The sequence below is a fragment of the Alosa pseudoharengus genome, unplaced genomic scaffold (genome assembly GCF_046254945.1).
Source record: "Alosa pseudoharengus isolate Yale_2024_CS ecotype anadromous, Long Island Sound unplaced genomic scaffold, YU_APseudo_1.1 YU_APseudo_1.1_scf_1, whole genome shotgun sequence".
NCBI lineage: Eukaryota > Metazoa > Chordata > Actinopteri > Clupeiformes > Clupeidae > Alosa > Alosa pseudoharengus.
The window spans coordinates 49,660,239-49,678,168 of NW_027468564.1; the positions used below are offsets into that span (position 1 = coordinate 49,660,239).

Genomic DNA, 17,930 nt, shown 5'->3' on the forward strand with positions numbered 1-17,930 from the left:
TGCTCCAGCGGCGAGATCACAACACATGATTGGCACGATGTCTTCACAACACACCATATGATTGGCTCAATGTATTCACATGTCGACGTTTTGCCGAGGAAGGGGTGGGATAGGTGTAGACAACGGCCATATTGGCGTGACAAACTAGCCCCACGCATTTCTATGGAGGATTTTTTGTGTGCTGTGTCTCCTCATTAGAAAGTCTCTGTCTATAGTCTAGCCTTGGGAATAGTCTACTTGTTTAGGATCATTATGTTTTTGTTAGATATGATTAAATTACTGACAGACCGCAGGACACAAACAATTTCACAAAAATGAGACAACTGAAAGTATTTATTAGGCACAATGAATAGACACAGTGAGCCACACAAAGTCACAAACGCAACAATGAGAGTAGGCCTAAAGTGAACTTGAGAAAATAAATGCAAGGCAACACAAGTAGCCTACCTCAGCAATGTTTTTTGATAGGCTAAGTGAATCCTGCTTCTATAATTATTTAATTTATTTATTTTACCAGGTGAGTCCCATTGATCTTAAATCTCTTTTTTTCAAGGGAGTCCTGGGGCCCATATATCAGTATCATTCCTTCAAAGATACAAAATAATAGGCAAGGCCTATCTTGTACATAAAAATAAGAGTGTACATCAGAAACAAAGTTATAAAAGCCGTCTGTAGTCATGTGAACAAATCTAAACATGGCCCACCACACACCTATGTAAACACAAGTCAGGGACTGACTCCTGGCAGTTTCTGCATTTTCCCATTGGGAGCACGAAGGCAGTGTAGTTAAAAGTCTCCTCCAACTCACCCATTTCACTTAGCACTGCTCCTAAAAGAAAGTGAATGAATATGTTTTTCACCAAAACCAAAAATTGGTAAACCACTACAGTCAGAAACTCAGGAGGCAGAATATGGGAAAAATAACAGAATGTACAAAGACAACCACAACAGAACATGCTACAGAGGTTTTTAAAGTCCTTTAACTGCTTTGTAAATAGTGTTGACCGAGTTGGGTCTGACTCAGTTTGTGTATGTTTGGTATTTTATGGTTACAAATAGGTGTCTGATGGTCAAACCTTTCATATATGCATAGAGAAATGTCAGACAGAGGAATGGCCTCAGGGGATCTGAACATAAGCCTTTCAAATGCCATTGATTATTATTTGTTATTACTTATGTATACTTCACACATCTTACATTTGGCTGTTTTATTTGGATTTGTTTTTACCAACATTCTCCTGGCTACCGTGTTTATAGATTGCTTCTGCAGCATTTTCTAGAATCAGAATGTGTTATTATGAAGTACTTCTCTCCACTCGATCACTCCTGCACTGGGACCACGACAGTAGGCACAGCAGTAATGGACAGTGTGTAGTGTAGTGCATAGGTAACAGAAGTCCAGTAATTATGAAGATATCTGTTTTGGTGACAGCTTCCTGTGTAGTGCTGACTGGATGCTGGGAGGTTGTTGTTATTATTGTTGTTGTCGTTGTTGTTGTTGCGAGAGCGAGCGAGCAGGCAAGCCAGCACTTAAGAGAAGTCACCTGAGCATGTCATTTTCACCCAAAACCTCAGTGACAATGGCGCTACAGTTGGCCCCCTTTGTGGTTTGGGTGTAGACAGGATTAGGGCTATGGAAAGAGTTAAGCCAGTACACAGGGGATGTCTGGGTGTACGGTGAAGCTCTGATGTGTGGACCGTGACAAACCCATTATTAGGTTTGTTTGTGGGGCTGACATATCATCCATTCGTTAATCTTTCATGAGTGACATGACAAGGTATCCATATTTCATCAGTGAAATGTAATCCGTTTTTTTTTTCACATTTCACACCATGGGTAAGAAAGGAGTGTGTATCTGTTGAATTGGACCCCATGGTTTCCAGTGAACAGCTTTCATGGAAGGAAAAAATCTTAAGTCTCTCTTAACTGTTCGTAACCTTTGAGTCTGTAACGTTATTAACCTTAAGTAACCTTTTTTGGAGACTGTATCAGGTCTGAATGGTCTGAACCATTTAGCAATGGCAGTGACATTTTTGGTCGTTTTGAGCGGGACTGGGGACTTGGCTGGCACAGCCAGGGATTTAGGATGAGGATCGGATAGATGGAGTGTGTGTGTGTGTGTGTGTGTGTGTGTGTGTGTGGGGGGGGGGGGGACACAGTGCACGGTCAGGTGGAGGAGGAGTCCCCGTTGCCCCTGTCCAGCGGGCATATGAGGAGCGTGGAGTCCAGGTCCAGCCTGAAGGCCGGGTACAGCGGCTGTGAGAATGTGCAGCGGAAGGTGTGCAGCAGCTCCACGGCCTCGGCCAGCCGGTAGAAGGACAGCTCGCCCTTGTGCCGGTCCAGGTAGACGCCGATGCGCGGGCTGGGCTCGGCCGCCACCGTGATCTTGCGGTTGTCGTGCCACGCGGCGTAGCCGGCGTGCGTGCAGCGCAGGCGCCACGAGTTGTCGTTGCGGCCCAGCAGGCAGGGCTTGCCGCCGCCCTTGCGGCCGATGGCGCGGTAGGTGACGGCGACGTCCACCCAGCCGCCGCCCTGCCACTCCACCTCCCAGTAGCTGGCCCCGGCGAACTGGCCCTCCTTGCAGAGGACCTGTGCCACGCTGTCGAAGCGAAGCGGGTGCAGCGGGTACGCCTGGGGCTCCTCGCCGCAGTGGGCACCCTGCGGGCCGTCCATCAGGAACAGGGTCGGGTGGGCAGTGTCAGGGTCAAGGGTCAGGCGACAGGCATCTGTGTATGTGGAGGGAGGGGAATGGAGAGGAGCAAAATGTATTTTGATTAAAACTTATTTTTTTATGTAAATATTTAAAGACTAATAATAAAAAAAATATATAAAAAATATATAAAAAAAGAAAAAAAAAGAATATAACATAATATAATATATCTTTATTGTCATTGTACATGTACAACACAATTTGAAAGACATATTTTTAATCTTGTTTCAGCTAATTTTTTACTCATCACATAAATCATTTCCTATAGTTTATACTGGTCTAATATACAAATCAATCATTCTCACTATATCTATGTGAATTGAAGATGCACTAAAATGTATGGAATGACAGTAAGCTCCTTTCTGTTCTGTAATACTCTACTCTACGAAGCCATTAGCGCATTAGTCTAGGTATATTACAGAACTTTGTGACATCTGACATGTCACACACTTCAGTAAAACTTAATAACTAATAAGTTTCAGCTAACAACTGTGACAAAGCCCCAAGAACAAATAGAGAACTTGTTAGCCTCATTTGGCTAATCAATCAAACTGAAGGCTGCAAACAAGACAGTGGGAAGGTAGTAAAACAGTAGGATCCATTGGACACAACACGGTTTGACTATCACTACTATACTGTTAGCCTCTTCCTAATGAAGATGGTTTGGCTATCCTAATGAAGAGGCTAATGTTAGCCTATCCGTTGGCTCGCTAGCTCTTCCGGAGCCTAGCAAGGTAATGATGGGATGATAAGATAGGAGAGTGGGACATTCTAAAGAATGACAGTGACACAGTTACACGAGAATGCGGTTTGGCTATCCTGCAGACACACTTAACTTCATGACATCATTAGAGGCAGAAACCATGGGTACCAGGAAATGGAGCGGGGGAAGAGGAGAGAGAGAGAGAGAGAGAGAGAGAGAGAGAGAGAGAGAGAGAGAGAGAGAGAGAGATCTGATTTCTGATTTCTGTGAATTAGGCGGCCGTGTGCCAGACGCGTGTCACGACACATGTCAGGCGGAGAGAGAGAGGCGCAGCCGCAGAGCCGGCACAGGAGTGTGAAAAGGAGCACATCTCTAAGGTTACATGCTACGTTACCCTTTACCCAGGATGCAATGGGCCTCTGTAAGTACTTACACCTGAGGAAGGTCGACCTCAAGCGCTGATCTGAGGCCTGAAGGGCCAAGGTGGAGAATGGAAAGGCCATGGCCACTGACACTAAACGAGAGAGAAATAGAGAGAAGAGAGAGAGAGGAGAGAGAGAGGAGAGGAATAGTAAGGGGGAAAAAACACATCACAATGTCAATTTCTTCACTAGTGAAGACGACTTGCTTAACCCATCCTGGTGACGGTAGACCCAATGAAACATTTTCCTCTAACCCATTCTCCTTTCATTGGCCAACATGAAAGACACCTGCCAACCCCAAAAAAAAACACCTTACACCCCGATGAAAAACCCTAATCCACACCCCACACTCCAATGTGACCCCCCCCCCCCCCCCCCCAATCCCGCTCCAAGGCATGGGTACCCAGCTAGCCAAACACGTGTCAGTGCATATCAGTGTCTGAGCGACAGCGGGCTAAATAATTCAGCACTAATGAAAGAATAACACTGTGTGTCTGTAAATGGCATGTCGGGCTCCTGCTGAGTGTCAGGTGAAGTGGGCCAGGCTGCCCCGGGGGAAAGCCAGATAAGAGTGACCGGAGAGAGAGAGAGGAAGCCCTGGCTCTGGCCTCCTGTCTGGAACCACACCAGCGGTGCCTTGTAAGGGAATTTTGGCGGAGTTGGCGGTTGGAGGGGGAGGCGGGTGAAATAAAATGGCCACTTGCCTGCTTGTGATGGCGACTGCTCGTCTGTATTTTTAAAGTGAGGTGCATCAGAGTTTTATCTTTTAATGGTGAGACAGTGATTCTGTGCTTGGTGTGTGTGTGTGGTGATTGATGGGGGCATCGGAACAAAACGTCTGACGGAGGGGTGACCCAGTAAATCATGTGACAAGTGCTCAGATCACCAGACCTACCTTTCTGACTTTCTCCAGGGATGGCGTGAGATGAGTTATCATTTGCTGCAAAGAAAAGAGAGAGTAGGGGAACAACAAGAAAAGTAAAAATGTGTAAGTAATGGATGACAATCTACAGACAGAACAAAACAGTCACACAAAATATGCTCATGTATATGGTCTGAAGTGTTTACTGTGAATGTACAATATGCAATGAACCACACACCATACAAACACACACATACTGGACCAGCACACACACATACCGACATTTCAAGCCAATTCCATACCTTTCATTCTATACAAAACATCTTTATTTGTCATTGTAACATACAGTATACAACGAAATTAAGTGCAGTCCTTGTCCTCTATTGAGGTAGTATATGCATACATACATAAATACATAAATAAAGAATGCTACTACTGCATACATGTTAATGCTAAAAACACATAGGATACCTTCATGCCTCGACTTTATGAACCAGCAAGATTTAAGATTTTGGACTGTGCTTGATATGACTTTGTTGTAACCATGTTGTACCCAAGTGTTTAACAGTAATTTTTCCAAAAAGTACATTTGCCTTTCATTCTGGAGGAGAACAATGGTTTACACCGAATAATTAATAATTCATCAGACAGCAGCTTTGGCAGCTGGGCGAAGTTGTGACAAAACAGATTGCTGTGGTGACTCGGACATGCGCATGTACACGCGCACCGGAAGGTCTTCCCTTCACTCTGCCTTTAGTGGACGATGGTAATAGCCGATTAGGACACCGATCTGTTACACTCCCTGCTAAACTTGCCCCGCTCAAGTGACCCGCGCTCAAATCTAATCTCATTCTCCGATGCCCTGCCCGCAGTAACATAACCCTTCACTACAACATCGTAGCAATCCGGTAAGCCAAGTCCAAATCCACACACGTATACGTCCCAATCCATGCCCTTAGCCCCTAGAAGCTGGACAAGGGTGCAGTGCTCCAGTCTCTGCCAAGCCTGCACACTGACTGCAATTTCCCTGAGAGGGATCTCTGGCAACACTATAAGATGCTCACTCTTTCTCCACTTCTTTCCCTCTCTCTCCCTTTGTCAGTCTCTCTTTCTCTCTCTCTCTCTCTTTTTAATGAAGGCTAATGACCACATTGACCAGGACCACGCTCTTTAACTTGTGACATGTGTGGTAGCTGTTGATTATGTATGGATGTAAACGCCAGTGTAGTGTTCTGGCTGACCACTGTGCTACAGTTAACACTCCAGACATGGGTGGCACCCTGTGTGCTATATAAGCCTCCCTGGGACAAAAAAACAACAACAAATAATTCATTAAAGGGTTATTTGTCAGAAAGGCTGCGTGTGTGTGTGCAAAACCAAGTGAGGAACCTTTAAATACCGTCAGCCAGATGGATACTGATACTGTTACAGATACCTTGAGTTGTCTTCATCTTTTTCTTTATCTTTCTCTCTCTCTCTCTCTCTCTCTCTTCTCCGCAGCATTCATTTCTGAACTCTCTAAATTTTGGTAATGCCTCTCTGCCTGCTTGTCTGGCAGCCCATCTGTCTGTCTGTCTGTCTGTCTGTCTGTCTATCTGTCTGTCTCTCTGCACCATTTAGTTATTTTCCACCAGCGTGTCTGTCTCACCTGCGCGGCTGATCTTGTCCACCTCCTCGGCGCACAGCTCCTCCATGCGGGCGCGCAGGTGGCACAGGGCACGCCGCGTGCCGCTGAAGCACTCCGTGGGCACGCTGGCTGCTCGAGGGCGCCGCCCGCTGGCCGGAGGGATGCAGAGCAAGGGAGCCGTCTGAACACGGACACGCAGAAAACACGGATGGAAGGAAGCAAACATCAGGTTGGAAGCAAGTTAACTGTGATGCAGTAGGCCTATTTGACATAGATATATACGTAGATTGGACTCCAGAACGTATGTCAACGTATAGCCAAAAAAATTATTTAGCTCATCATAAGTCTCCATTCATTTACGGGCGAGTGTTGACCCTACCAATATGGCGGCCGCGTTGACATATTCCTTCTAATAGAACTCAACGGACAATGTGGCATCTATGTATATATATCTATGCTATTTGATCTCCTGATAGCTGCCATGTGCAACCTAAACTCAAAACAAAGGAGAAATTCCCAGGTGAGATGATGCAAACCTCACCTTTGACTTAAACCAATTAAACTAAAACGATTACACCTAATTAAGCCCAACTTAGCAATGAATCTTGTGGCCACAGCTTATGGATATGATTACTGACTCCTGTCTACAATAAATGTATTTAACTACAGTAGGAATAGACAGAGATTTGGAATAGGGTCACTGATTTTTGAAGCTTGACTGTGTGACTAAAAGGCTGGATGATCAATGTGCTGCTATGTAGTGGGTCCCTGCCAATGAACCCCAATGAATCAAGTCCTTGTAAACATCAGAAAATAATCCGTGCCAGTCTCTCCATATCTGGCTCCTGCAAGCTATTTACAACAGAGTTCAGATCAGTCCTGCTGCCAAATTGTTCTCGTATGTCAACCTTGTCTGGCAAAGAAAACAATCCAGTGTACATCACATAATTCAGTTTATAAATCATAAATTCACATTCTTAATTCAGTTACTTTTTTACAACGATACTATAACATCTACTACTCAGAGAGACAACACCATATATCTCAATGTGTGGAAAAGCACACACATAAAGCACAGAAACAAAAAATGTATAACTATGACACCATAGTGAATACTACACATTCCTCTACAGCTGTCACTGCTCACTTGTTATTGGCCCCTACCTGAGGGAAGTGGGCGTCAACAGCTGTCATTCATCTCTAAACTCCATCATTCATACCAGTCACTGGCCCATTACCTGCAGGAAGTGGGCGTTGACAGCTCTCACTCATTCCTAAACCCCACCTCATGCCCATTGGTCATTGGCCCCTACCTGCAGGAAGTGGGTGTTACCAGCTGTCACTTGTCCCTAAACCCCACCTCATGCCCATTGGTGATTGGCTCCTACCTGGTGGAAGTGGACGTTGTCCTCGCTCAGCAGCAGCTGGCCCATGTCATGCTCGCGGCGACGGAGGTCGTCCAGCTCACGGCGCAGCTCCTCCAGGTCGCGCTCGGCCCGGCCCAGTAACGCCCGCTCCCGTGCCTCCAGACGCGTCTGCACCTCCACACCGGCCTTCTCCAGACGCTGCGCCAGCTCCGCAAACAGGACCTCGCTCTCCTGACGCACCGCCCCCGCGGAACTCTGACCACCACCACCACCGGACAAACAAACACACAAACAAACAAGACAGACCAGCACAGTATCTCAGGGGTGAGTTAGGAGGGATGGACACAACAAACAAACAAATAAACAAATGAAGAAACAATACAGACAGAGAGAGCGGCAGATTCATATAATCCATAATATATATGTATATATATATAAATCATATGGTATATATATATTTTGTGGAGGATATGATAGAAAGGAATAGAGACAGATAGATGTGTAGAAAAATGGACAGATAAATCCATGGACTGGGAGACAGACAGATATCGGTTGATAATAGTAGGTTGGCTATGTCATGGCATTGCAAAATCAATAAAATGTGAATTAAGAATTAAAACAACACATATACATAACCAAATGATAGAATACATAGGTTAAATTGTAAGAAAGAGAGATACACATTCAGATTTCATCTTCTGGCAAGGTTAGAAGAGTAAGGCCAATGGGACTTAGAACCCTATTAGATTTAAACCCAATTCTGGGCCCAGCAACAGTTACACTTGCACAGCATTCTTTGTTGGACACTGAACTGTGATAGCTCCAGACCAGATGGCAGGATTCACGTTCATTTGTTACACTCGACGCTGACAGTGCAAAGAGGAGCAGGAATGCAGAGCTCTGTGGCAGGCGTTTGCACGGGAGTTGAGCGCACGCACACACACACACACACACACACACACACACACACACACACAGACACACACACACACACACACACACACACACACACACACACACAGACACACACACACACACACACACACACACACACACACACACACACACACAAAAGAAGGTTCTTCATACTTTACTTGTTGAGTCATTAGACCAACAAAAGAGACGCAGTAGAATTCTAGTGGACAGGTTGCCGTGGTGACAAACGAGATATGGAATGGCCCACTTTTACCGTAGACAGCACGTGTACATTCCATGTACATTTATCATAGGTGTGTCTGACACACCACTCCTTCAGACCTACAGCACAGGGAGTTCCTAACGAACGAAAGTCAGCCTTGTGCACTCTGAGAGAGGCATTACATGGTAAATTCACTTTCCTTAATAAATCAAAAACTCTTAAATGACTTACCGGTACTATTCTTATAAAAACAATATTAGATTTCTAGTAGCGGAGAGCTGGGACAGTTGCAACACTTTTTACGTAAAAAAATAACGTAATTTACAAAGCGATCGTACCACACTAAAAGCTAATATTTTGTCACTAGTAACCTACATCTGTCCTCTGTCAAATACAGGAACAGGAATAGTTCATGAACTATTACAGCAAAAGTGGGATGTGCGTAACAAATGTTTCATTTGTGCATCCTGGTCAGGGCGATTGAAACAGCATGGGGGATGCTTATGTTCTTAGAGAGGAAAACCCTTCTCTGATCTCCTCAAAAAGACACACACGCTGTATAGATGAACAATATGAATGGACCCCCCCCCCCCCCCCAGCAGCTGTTTTCTGGCTGCAGGCTGAGACCTCTTCCTGAATGATCTCACAGAACACAGACTCCAGACCAGGAAGCTAAGGGGATTTGTCTCAATCAGACTAATGCACCAACTGTTGTGAGCCATCACTGACAACTGATGAATGGGAGTCACTCTGGCATCTAAATGGAAGCTATTAACGCTGACTCAGATCAGCACTGTTTCCTCTACGCCATTTGGTAGCCTCACTAACACCCGACTTATTCTCAACTGAAAATGGGTCTGGACATCCTTGGTTCACCTCCTACGGTATTTCCCAACGGACGTAACCAGCGGTGACATGAAACTTTTAAAAAAAACCTAACAGGGTGTAGGCCCTAACTGTTTTTAAAATGTTTTGATTGGACAAACATTCTCCATAAAAAAAAACAAAAAGGGGGGGGACTACAACAAAAAGGTATGAGTGACAGTTGAAGCTTAATTCAATTTGCATAGTTGAATTCCCACTGAAAAATAATGTTCTCACTTCCTGAGAATGGTCTCAATGGAATTGTAGTCATTTTTGGAGGATGAGAAAGGAAATATTAACAGGTGTATTACTTTGCACTGCGGACATGAAGATATATACATGTATTGCCTGCTCTGTATAAACTGAACTGATATGGTGTGGTTGTCTTGACTGATATGGTGTGGAGAATGGTTGTCTTGACTACCACAAAATGTGCAACTGACCAGCTCCGAGGACGAGACCTCCCCTGTCCTCCACATTCGTGAGATTCCATACAGCATGCACAGTGCTAAAACTTCTCAGCTTGGTTTTGATGTGTTCTTGATTCATTAACATCCATACAAATGTGCTGTGGGAGGAATGCTACCTCTACATTTGAAGCCAGGAGATGAGCAAACATAGATAGATAGATAGATAGATAGATAGATAGATAGATACTTTATTGATCCCCAAGGGGAAATTCAAGAAATAGACTATAAAATGTGTCTATTGGATCCCCTCCTCACACTTGCCAATTTAAAATAACTGGAACACATATCTCATCATTGTGTGGAATAATTAACTAATAGTTTTCTTGAACAGCAATCATTCATCCACAAAGAATTAGACACTGTTTCTTAAAGATTTACATAATACTGTTATTACCATTGTATAATGCTAATGACTATAAGTAATTGTATCTAACCTGGACCTTCCCATTATCACTTAGTAATGCTGATGCTAATGCTTCATCTCCAATAAAGATCTAGTGTGATCCTTGCATCAGTCCTTGGTGCACCTCAACTTGGGTCCAACAGGTCAGATCATCTGATGAGTCACACTGCAATCCAGGGTAGACCTTCTCCTACAGAATGACTGTTCTTAGAGATCAAATGACATGGCGAAGAATCTTCTGTTTGGCCGCCTCATACTTCACAACCGCACTGCTCCACACTTTAGCAACCAAAAAAGGGACTCGCAGATAGCTGGGAGCAACTGCACCCCCCCCCCCACACACACACACACACACACACACACACACACACACCCCTACTGTCCATTCCTCTCACCTTGAGGGACTCCAGGGTCCGTTGGCACTCCTCCAGTTCCCGCTCGCCATTTCGGATCCGCATCTGCACTGTCCGCTGCGAGTCCTGCAGCTGGGCCTAGAGGGGAACACACACAAGACAACGTGGTCCAGTTTCATCATCTCCAGGACATGTCTGATTTGGGGCACGTGGTGTGTGTGGTGAGTGTGGTGTGTTTGTGTGGTGTGGTGTGTGTGGTGTGTGTGTGGTGGTTTAATTAACTTCAATTTCAAAACTCAGTCAGCTGGGTTAGATACAGGAGAGAATGTAGCCTGTTGACACTGCACAAACAAATCATAGCCTACTAAACGCAATGTCAAGGCAATTTCTTAGTCAGCTGGCTCAGATACAGGAGAGAATGTAGCCTGTTGACACTGCACAAACAAATCACACTAAACTATGCAATGTCAAGGCAAATTCTTTGAAATCGGGTGGCATTTCTTGACATTTTCTCTGCCTGATTCAAGGATTTTTCTAATGGCAATTGTCACTTTGGTAAAGTTAGACAGAAATGGGCAGATTCGCAAGATTCGCGTTTTGCGGTTCAATAACTCATAGGAGAAACGTTTTCATTGCACAATAGAGGGCTCTATCTAACCGTAGTAAGGTAGACAACAAGCTACAACCCTGTTTTCATCTGAAAGAACCGTGTACATATGTGGATAAATAAAACTGCATCCCTGTGAGCATTCGGCTGTCAGCCAGCGTCTAGGGACCGTCTACAAAGTGCAAAAACGAAAGTGGATACAAAAATAAATTTAAATAGCTTCACTGTTATTGAGCCTAGTGCTTCCAAAATCATAACACACCGCTACTGCTTCCCTAGCAACACACTACACGTGTCAATTACGGGAAAAACGGACTCACCCTATTTATAATATATTTTTAATGGGGGTAAAATTCAATAGCTTCACTGTTATTGAGCCTAGTACTTCCAAAATCACAACACACATCTAGGGCCTCACTAGCAACATTCTACACCAGCTAATTATGGAAAAACGGACTCGCCCTATTTATAATATATTTTTATGGAGGAAAAATTCAATAGCTTCACTGTTATTGAGCCTAGTACTTCCAAAATCACAACATACATCTAGGGCCTCACTAGCAACAGACTACACCTGCTAATTAGGGAAAAAATTACTTGCACTATTTATAATATATTTTTTATGGGGGGGGGGGGGGGTTCAATAACTTCACTGTTATTGAGCCTACTGCTTCCAAAATCACAACACACATCTAGGGCCTTACTAGCAACATACTACACTAGCTAATTATGGAAAAACGGACTCACCCTATTTATAATTTATTTTTAATGGTTGAAAAATGCAATATCTTCACAGTTATTGAGCCTACTTCTTCCAAAATCAAAACACACATTTAGGGCCTCCCAAGCAACATACTACAACAGCTAATTATGGAATAATGGACTCGCCCTATTTATAATATGTTTTTAATGGGGGGAAAAATCAATAGCTTCACTGTTATTGAGCCTAGTACTTCCAAAACCACAACACACATCTAGGGCCTCCCAAGCAACATACTACAGCAGCTAATTATGGAAAAATGGACTTGCCCTATTTACAATATATATTTATTGGGGGGAAAATTCAATAGCTTCACTCTGTTTGAGCATAGTGCTTCCAAAATCACTACCCACATCTAGGGCCTCCCTATCAACATACTACACCTTCTTGTTTTGGTAAATTATGCTCAGTCTATTTATAATATATTTTTATTGGGGATAAAATTCAATAGCTTCACTCTCATTGAGCCTAGTGCTTCCAGAATCACAACACACATCTAGGGCCTCCCTTTTAACATACTACACCTGCTAATTTTAAAAAAGCTGGCTCAGCCTGTTTATAATATATTTGTATTTCAGAAAAAATGCAATAGCTTCATTGTTATTAAGCCCAGTGCTTCCAAAACCACTTCACACATCTAGGGACTCCCCATCAACAGACTACACCTGCTTGTTTTGGGAAATTATGCTCAGCCTATTTTTAATGATTTTGTATTGGAGAATAAATTCAATACCTTCTCTCTTATAGAATTTAGTGCCTCAAAAATCACTCCACAAATCTAGGGTCTCCTTAGGAACATACTACACCTCGTAGTATGGCAAGATCTGGCTCTAGCGCTTCCACAATCCTTCTACACATCAAGGGTCTCCCTACGGTTGTACTACACACATCTACAGTCTCTTTATTGTGACAGCCCAGCTCTAACATGCCAGGTCTGTCTTTCTCTCTGGATGGCCTTGCCGCTTGCCTTGACTTTTTCTTCAATATAGATTAATGAAAGATAGGCTGATCAAGAATTTAGGAGGTGTAGCACGATAGGGAGACCCCAGATGTCTAGAGTGACTTTGGAAGTGCAAGACTCAAAAATAATCAAGTTATTTAAATTTTTCAAATAAAAATATATTATAAATAGGGCGAGTCTATTTTTCCATAATTAGCTGCTGTAGTATGTTGCTAGTGAGGCCCTAGATGTGTGTTGTGATTTTGAAAGTAGGCTCAATAACAGTGAAGCTATTGAATTTCCCCCCCATTAAAAATATGTTATGAATAGGGCAAGTCCATTTTTCCATAATTAGCTGCTGTAGTATGTTGCTTGGGAGGCACTAGATGTGTGTTGTGATTTTGGAAGCAGTAGGCTCAATACCAGTGAAGCTAATGATTTTTTCCCCCATAAAAAATATATTATAAATAGGGTGAGTCCGTTTTTCCATAATTAGCTGCTGTAGTGTTGCTAGTGAGGCCCTAGATGTCTGTTGTGATCTTGGAAGCACTAGGCTCAATTACAGTGAAACTATTGAATTTCACCCCCATTAAAAATATATTATAAATACTGTGAATCCGTTTTACCTGTAATTGGCAGGTGTAGTGTGTTTCTAGAGAAGCAGTAGCTGTGTGTTATGATTTTGGAAGCACTAGGCTCAATTACAGTGAAGCTATTGAATTTCACCCCCATTAAAAATATATTATAAATACTGTGAATCCGTTTTACCTGTAATTGGCAGGTGTAGTGTGTTTCTAGAGAAGCAGTAGCTGTGTGTTATGATTTTGGAAGCACTAGGCTCAATTACAGTGAAGCTATTGAATTTCACCCCCATTAAAAATATATTATAAATACTGCGAATCTGTTTTACCTGTAATTGGCAGGTGTAGTGTGTTGCTAGAGAAGCAGTAGCTGTGTGTTATGATTTTGGAAGCACTAGGCTCAATTACAGTGAAGCTATTGAATTTCACCCCCATTAAAAATATATTATAAATACTGCGAATCTGTTTTACCTGTAATTGGCAGGTGTAGTGTGTTGCTAGAGAAGCAGTAGCTGTGTGTTATGATTTTGGAAGCACTAGGCTCAATAACTACCCTGGAAATCCAGAGTTCTCGGGAGAGCACAATGGAATTGTCTCTGCGAGACACTCTGGCAAAGAGCAATGATGCACGTTACTTTTACCCCAACATTCCGGGGAACCAGCTAAACTGATGAAGACAGCGCTGCAACGTTGGTGGACAGTACACATTGGTCGTATTGTTATCCGATTGCATTGAAGTCCGAAATCATTCAGAGTAAACATGGTCTAGTTTTATCCAAATGCGTGCAGTGAGATTTTTGTTGCCGCCCCTCGAGTTGGGCCATTACATTGCTCTTTGCCAGACGCTTAATCTTTCTAGATTATCAGGGTCTGGATTTTCCAGGCTACTCAATAAGAGTGAAGCTATTTAAATCTATCTTTGTATCCACTTTCGTTTTTGCACTTTGTAGACGGTCCCTAGATGCTCGGCTGACAGCCGAATGCTCACATGGATGCGTTTTATTTATTCACATATGTACACGGTTCTTTCTGATGAAAACCGGGTTGTAGCTTGTTGTCTACCTTACTACGGTTAGATAGAGCTCTCTATTGTGCAATGAAAACGTTTCTCCTATGATTTATTTAACCGCAAAACGCGAATCTTCCAATTTCTGTCTAACTTTACCGAAGTTTGCCACTTAGCATGTCTGTAAATAGCACGACCTTCAGCACACTGTCCAAAAACAGAGGTCGTTCGATCCCCACCCCCGCACTCACACGTCCCTGCCCTTGCACTGTAGATAACAGGCATCCTCGCTTACATAGAGTGCAGAGCAGAGGTGGATGCTCAAACCACATGACACATTAAAGACTGACGTAACATACAAACAAGTGGGAATCCCCCCAGCTATTGACAACAACACCGCCGTCACAAGAAACACATAAACATACAGAGGAAGAACGTGCAATGCCTAACCTGCCTCCGGGCTCTCTGTGTGTCTACATAATGCAGCTCCTCCTGGTCAGATTCGCACAGCATGCAGTCGCCGTTCCATTCCGACGCGTCGGCATCGGAGCCGCCGCCCTCCAAGCCAAGCCTGTGTTGAGCACATAGCCTCTCGGCGAGGTTATCTATTGCGGCCACTAACTTGTGCCGCCGCAGAGTCCCCACTTCCCGGTGCGGGGCGACGTGAACGTCGCAGTAAGAGGCAAGGCATGCCAAACATGACTTGACGGCTTTGAGTTTCCCGTCGATAGGGCAGAAGTCACAAGGGACGTCGCCCACTCCGCCACGGTAGAGCTCGGGCGCGGTAGTGCACAGCCCGTCGGTAAGCTTCAATTTCGCCACCACTTCTGCGAGGACGGTGTTCCTGCGCAAAACCGGTCGCGGGCTAAACGTCTCTCGGCACTGGGGGCAGCTATACGGGCCCGATTCTGCCTGGTCCCAGTAACTATGCATGCACACCATGCAATACGTGTGACCACACGGTATCGACACCGGGTCGTTTAATATATCCAAGCATATTGGACATCGGAACTGACTTTCCGTCACCGAAATATTGGTCTGAGCCATGCCTCTCTCTGCAACTGTAACTAGCGAGGTTGCAACAAGTGTAGAGCTGTATCCGATTCGTCAAATGTTGTCTTCTGTTTCTGCCTGCCCGGAGGTCTGAGGATGTGCTATGTTAAGTAACTAAACACCCATGATAGCGGTCGGGCATCCCCATGGAGTTGGTTCCTGAATCAGATTTGGACCAGGGAGGTTTTACAAATACAAACCATGACGTCAGAAATACCAAGCCCTTACCGTAGTGTTTGAGTTATATGCGCAGTAGTAACAACAACTACAGCACTACACTACTACGTTTCAATGGACAGTTTTAGGCTATCCCATGTGGCTCAGAGCAACAGTGAAATTCACTTTTTATCTTTATATGTTACTTGGGAAACTAAATCCAAGCTCATGCAATTCTTTATCAATTCAGCAGACACAGATGAGTCTGGGCGTATTGGTTACCAAATATTTTTTGGCAACCAAAAACAGATTAGGCCTATCTGAAACAGATCCTGTAGGCAGATGCAGGTTTATAGCCTACAGTGTAGGCCCAGATTATGACAACATGATGGCCATTCCATTATCAGTAAGTATGAAAGGGTATGGAAATTCTCCTTGTGTTAGCTGCATGTAGTGACCTCATGCATGAAGTCTCTGTGTGTGTATGTGGTGTGTGTGTGTGTGTGTGTGTGTGTGGGGGGGGGGGGGGTGCTCAACAGAATGTGGAGCTCTGTCATCATTATCCATTGTATGCACTTCTCACCTGAATTTATCATCAATAATTCAAGATACATTTTCATGTCCATGTTTTCCATACCTATTCATCCCACCCATGCATGACGTGAACCCAAAGTTCAACTGTGATGTACAGACATTTGACTCAATATGACAGTGGGCCTAATACCTGATATGTCTGAGGGACAATCCTATCCATAAATAATTGTTCCTCATCAGATGATCAGAAAATGTAAATGTAGATGCCAACTTATAGGCTATAGGATCAAATATCTCAAATAAGAAACTGTTTTAAAGAAGAAATGCCCCCTCCCAACCCCTTCCAAAAAGCACAGTTGTTGTCCTACATAGAAAACAGAAAAAGGGAACAGATTTTTTTCATGAGTGTGGTGGTGACATCATGATCACGCTTGAAGCACTTACCTGCATAAATAATCAAATGTTCACACTTCAGTCTACCTTGCTCATGTAACTGCCTGATTTGGAGAGGCTAGTCTAGAGATTCAGACATGCCATCTATTTTCAAATTCAATCTACAGTCATTTGAACTTGATGGAATAAAATCTGACTGTGTTAAAAACTGTATGGGTCAATCTAAAGTTTTGTCTATGTCATAGATTTGTTTTGCCCCATAAGTAGGCTATATAGATTTTTTCTCCATTTTTTATGCGAAAAGATAACAGGGAGAATTCAGTAGTTCTGTGTAAGTTATGAATTTAATTTGGACTCTTCACATTCATCGTCTGCTTCCACCATGACTATACACTGTACATTATTAATATCTATTGTATATACAACCATACTCTACCTGCACTTGGTATTTAGTGCTTCTTTGCACCTCTGGTTGGATGTCAACTGCATTTTATTGGCTCTGTACCTGTACTCTGCTAAATGACAATAAAGTTGAATCTAATCTAATCTAATCTAATGACAGTGGGATGTCAGGTTATTACAGTGTTACACATGAGCTGGAATAATTACAATACGCTACTGTAGCTAAGGTAGTTTTGCTTGAAGCAATAACTTCTAATTATGAATAATATAAACCAATAACACAATTACTGCTAAAAGAGAAGATTAGCCTGAATTATTAAATTCACCTCATGAGTGAAAGAATCTTAGGAGAGCAGAAGTGATGAGATTTCCCAAAAGATCAGTCAAGCCCACTCACATTTTAAAAAAAGATCTTGATGAGATATATATGATTTTCACCGGCTTTGTAAGACTTCATCGCCTCCCGGGAAATAAGGAACTCCCTACCTTGTAGTTCCCAGCGTAATCATGAATTAATTAAACGATGGAATTTAATGGAACATGAGCCATCAAAGGGCACTGACTCTCTGCGGAATTTG

The 17,930-nt window shown here is 43.4% G+C and overlaps 1 protein-coding gene across 1 annotated transcript; it reads right to left on the minus strand.

Moving 5' to 3' along the window:
• Positions 1-315: 315 nt before the first annotated feature.
• Positions 316-16,268, minus strand: LOC143131774 (E3 ubiquitin/ISG15 ligase TRIM25-like). The gene is made up of 7 exons (XM_076291382.1): positions 15,265-16,268; positions 10,963-11,058; positions 7,714-7,947; positions 6,347-6,506; positions 4,732-4,776; positions 3,848-3,928; positions 316-2,727 (listed from the first exon to the last, which is right to left on the minus strand). Exons 1-7 carry the CDS (start codon positions 15,859-15,861, stop codon positions 2,168-2,170), a joined length of 1,773 nt encoding a protein of 590 aa, XP_076147497.1. The 5' UTR covers positions 15,862-16,268; the 3' UTR covers positions 316-2,167.
• Positions 16,269-17,930: the final 1,662 nt, after the last annotated feature.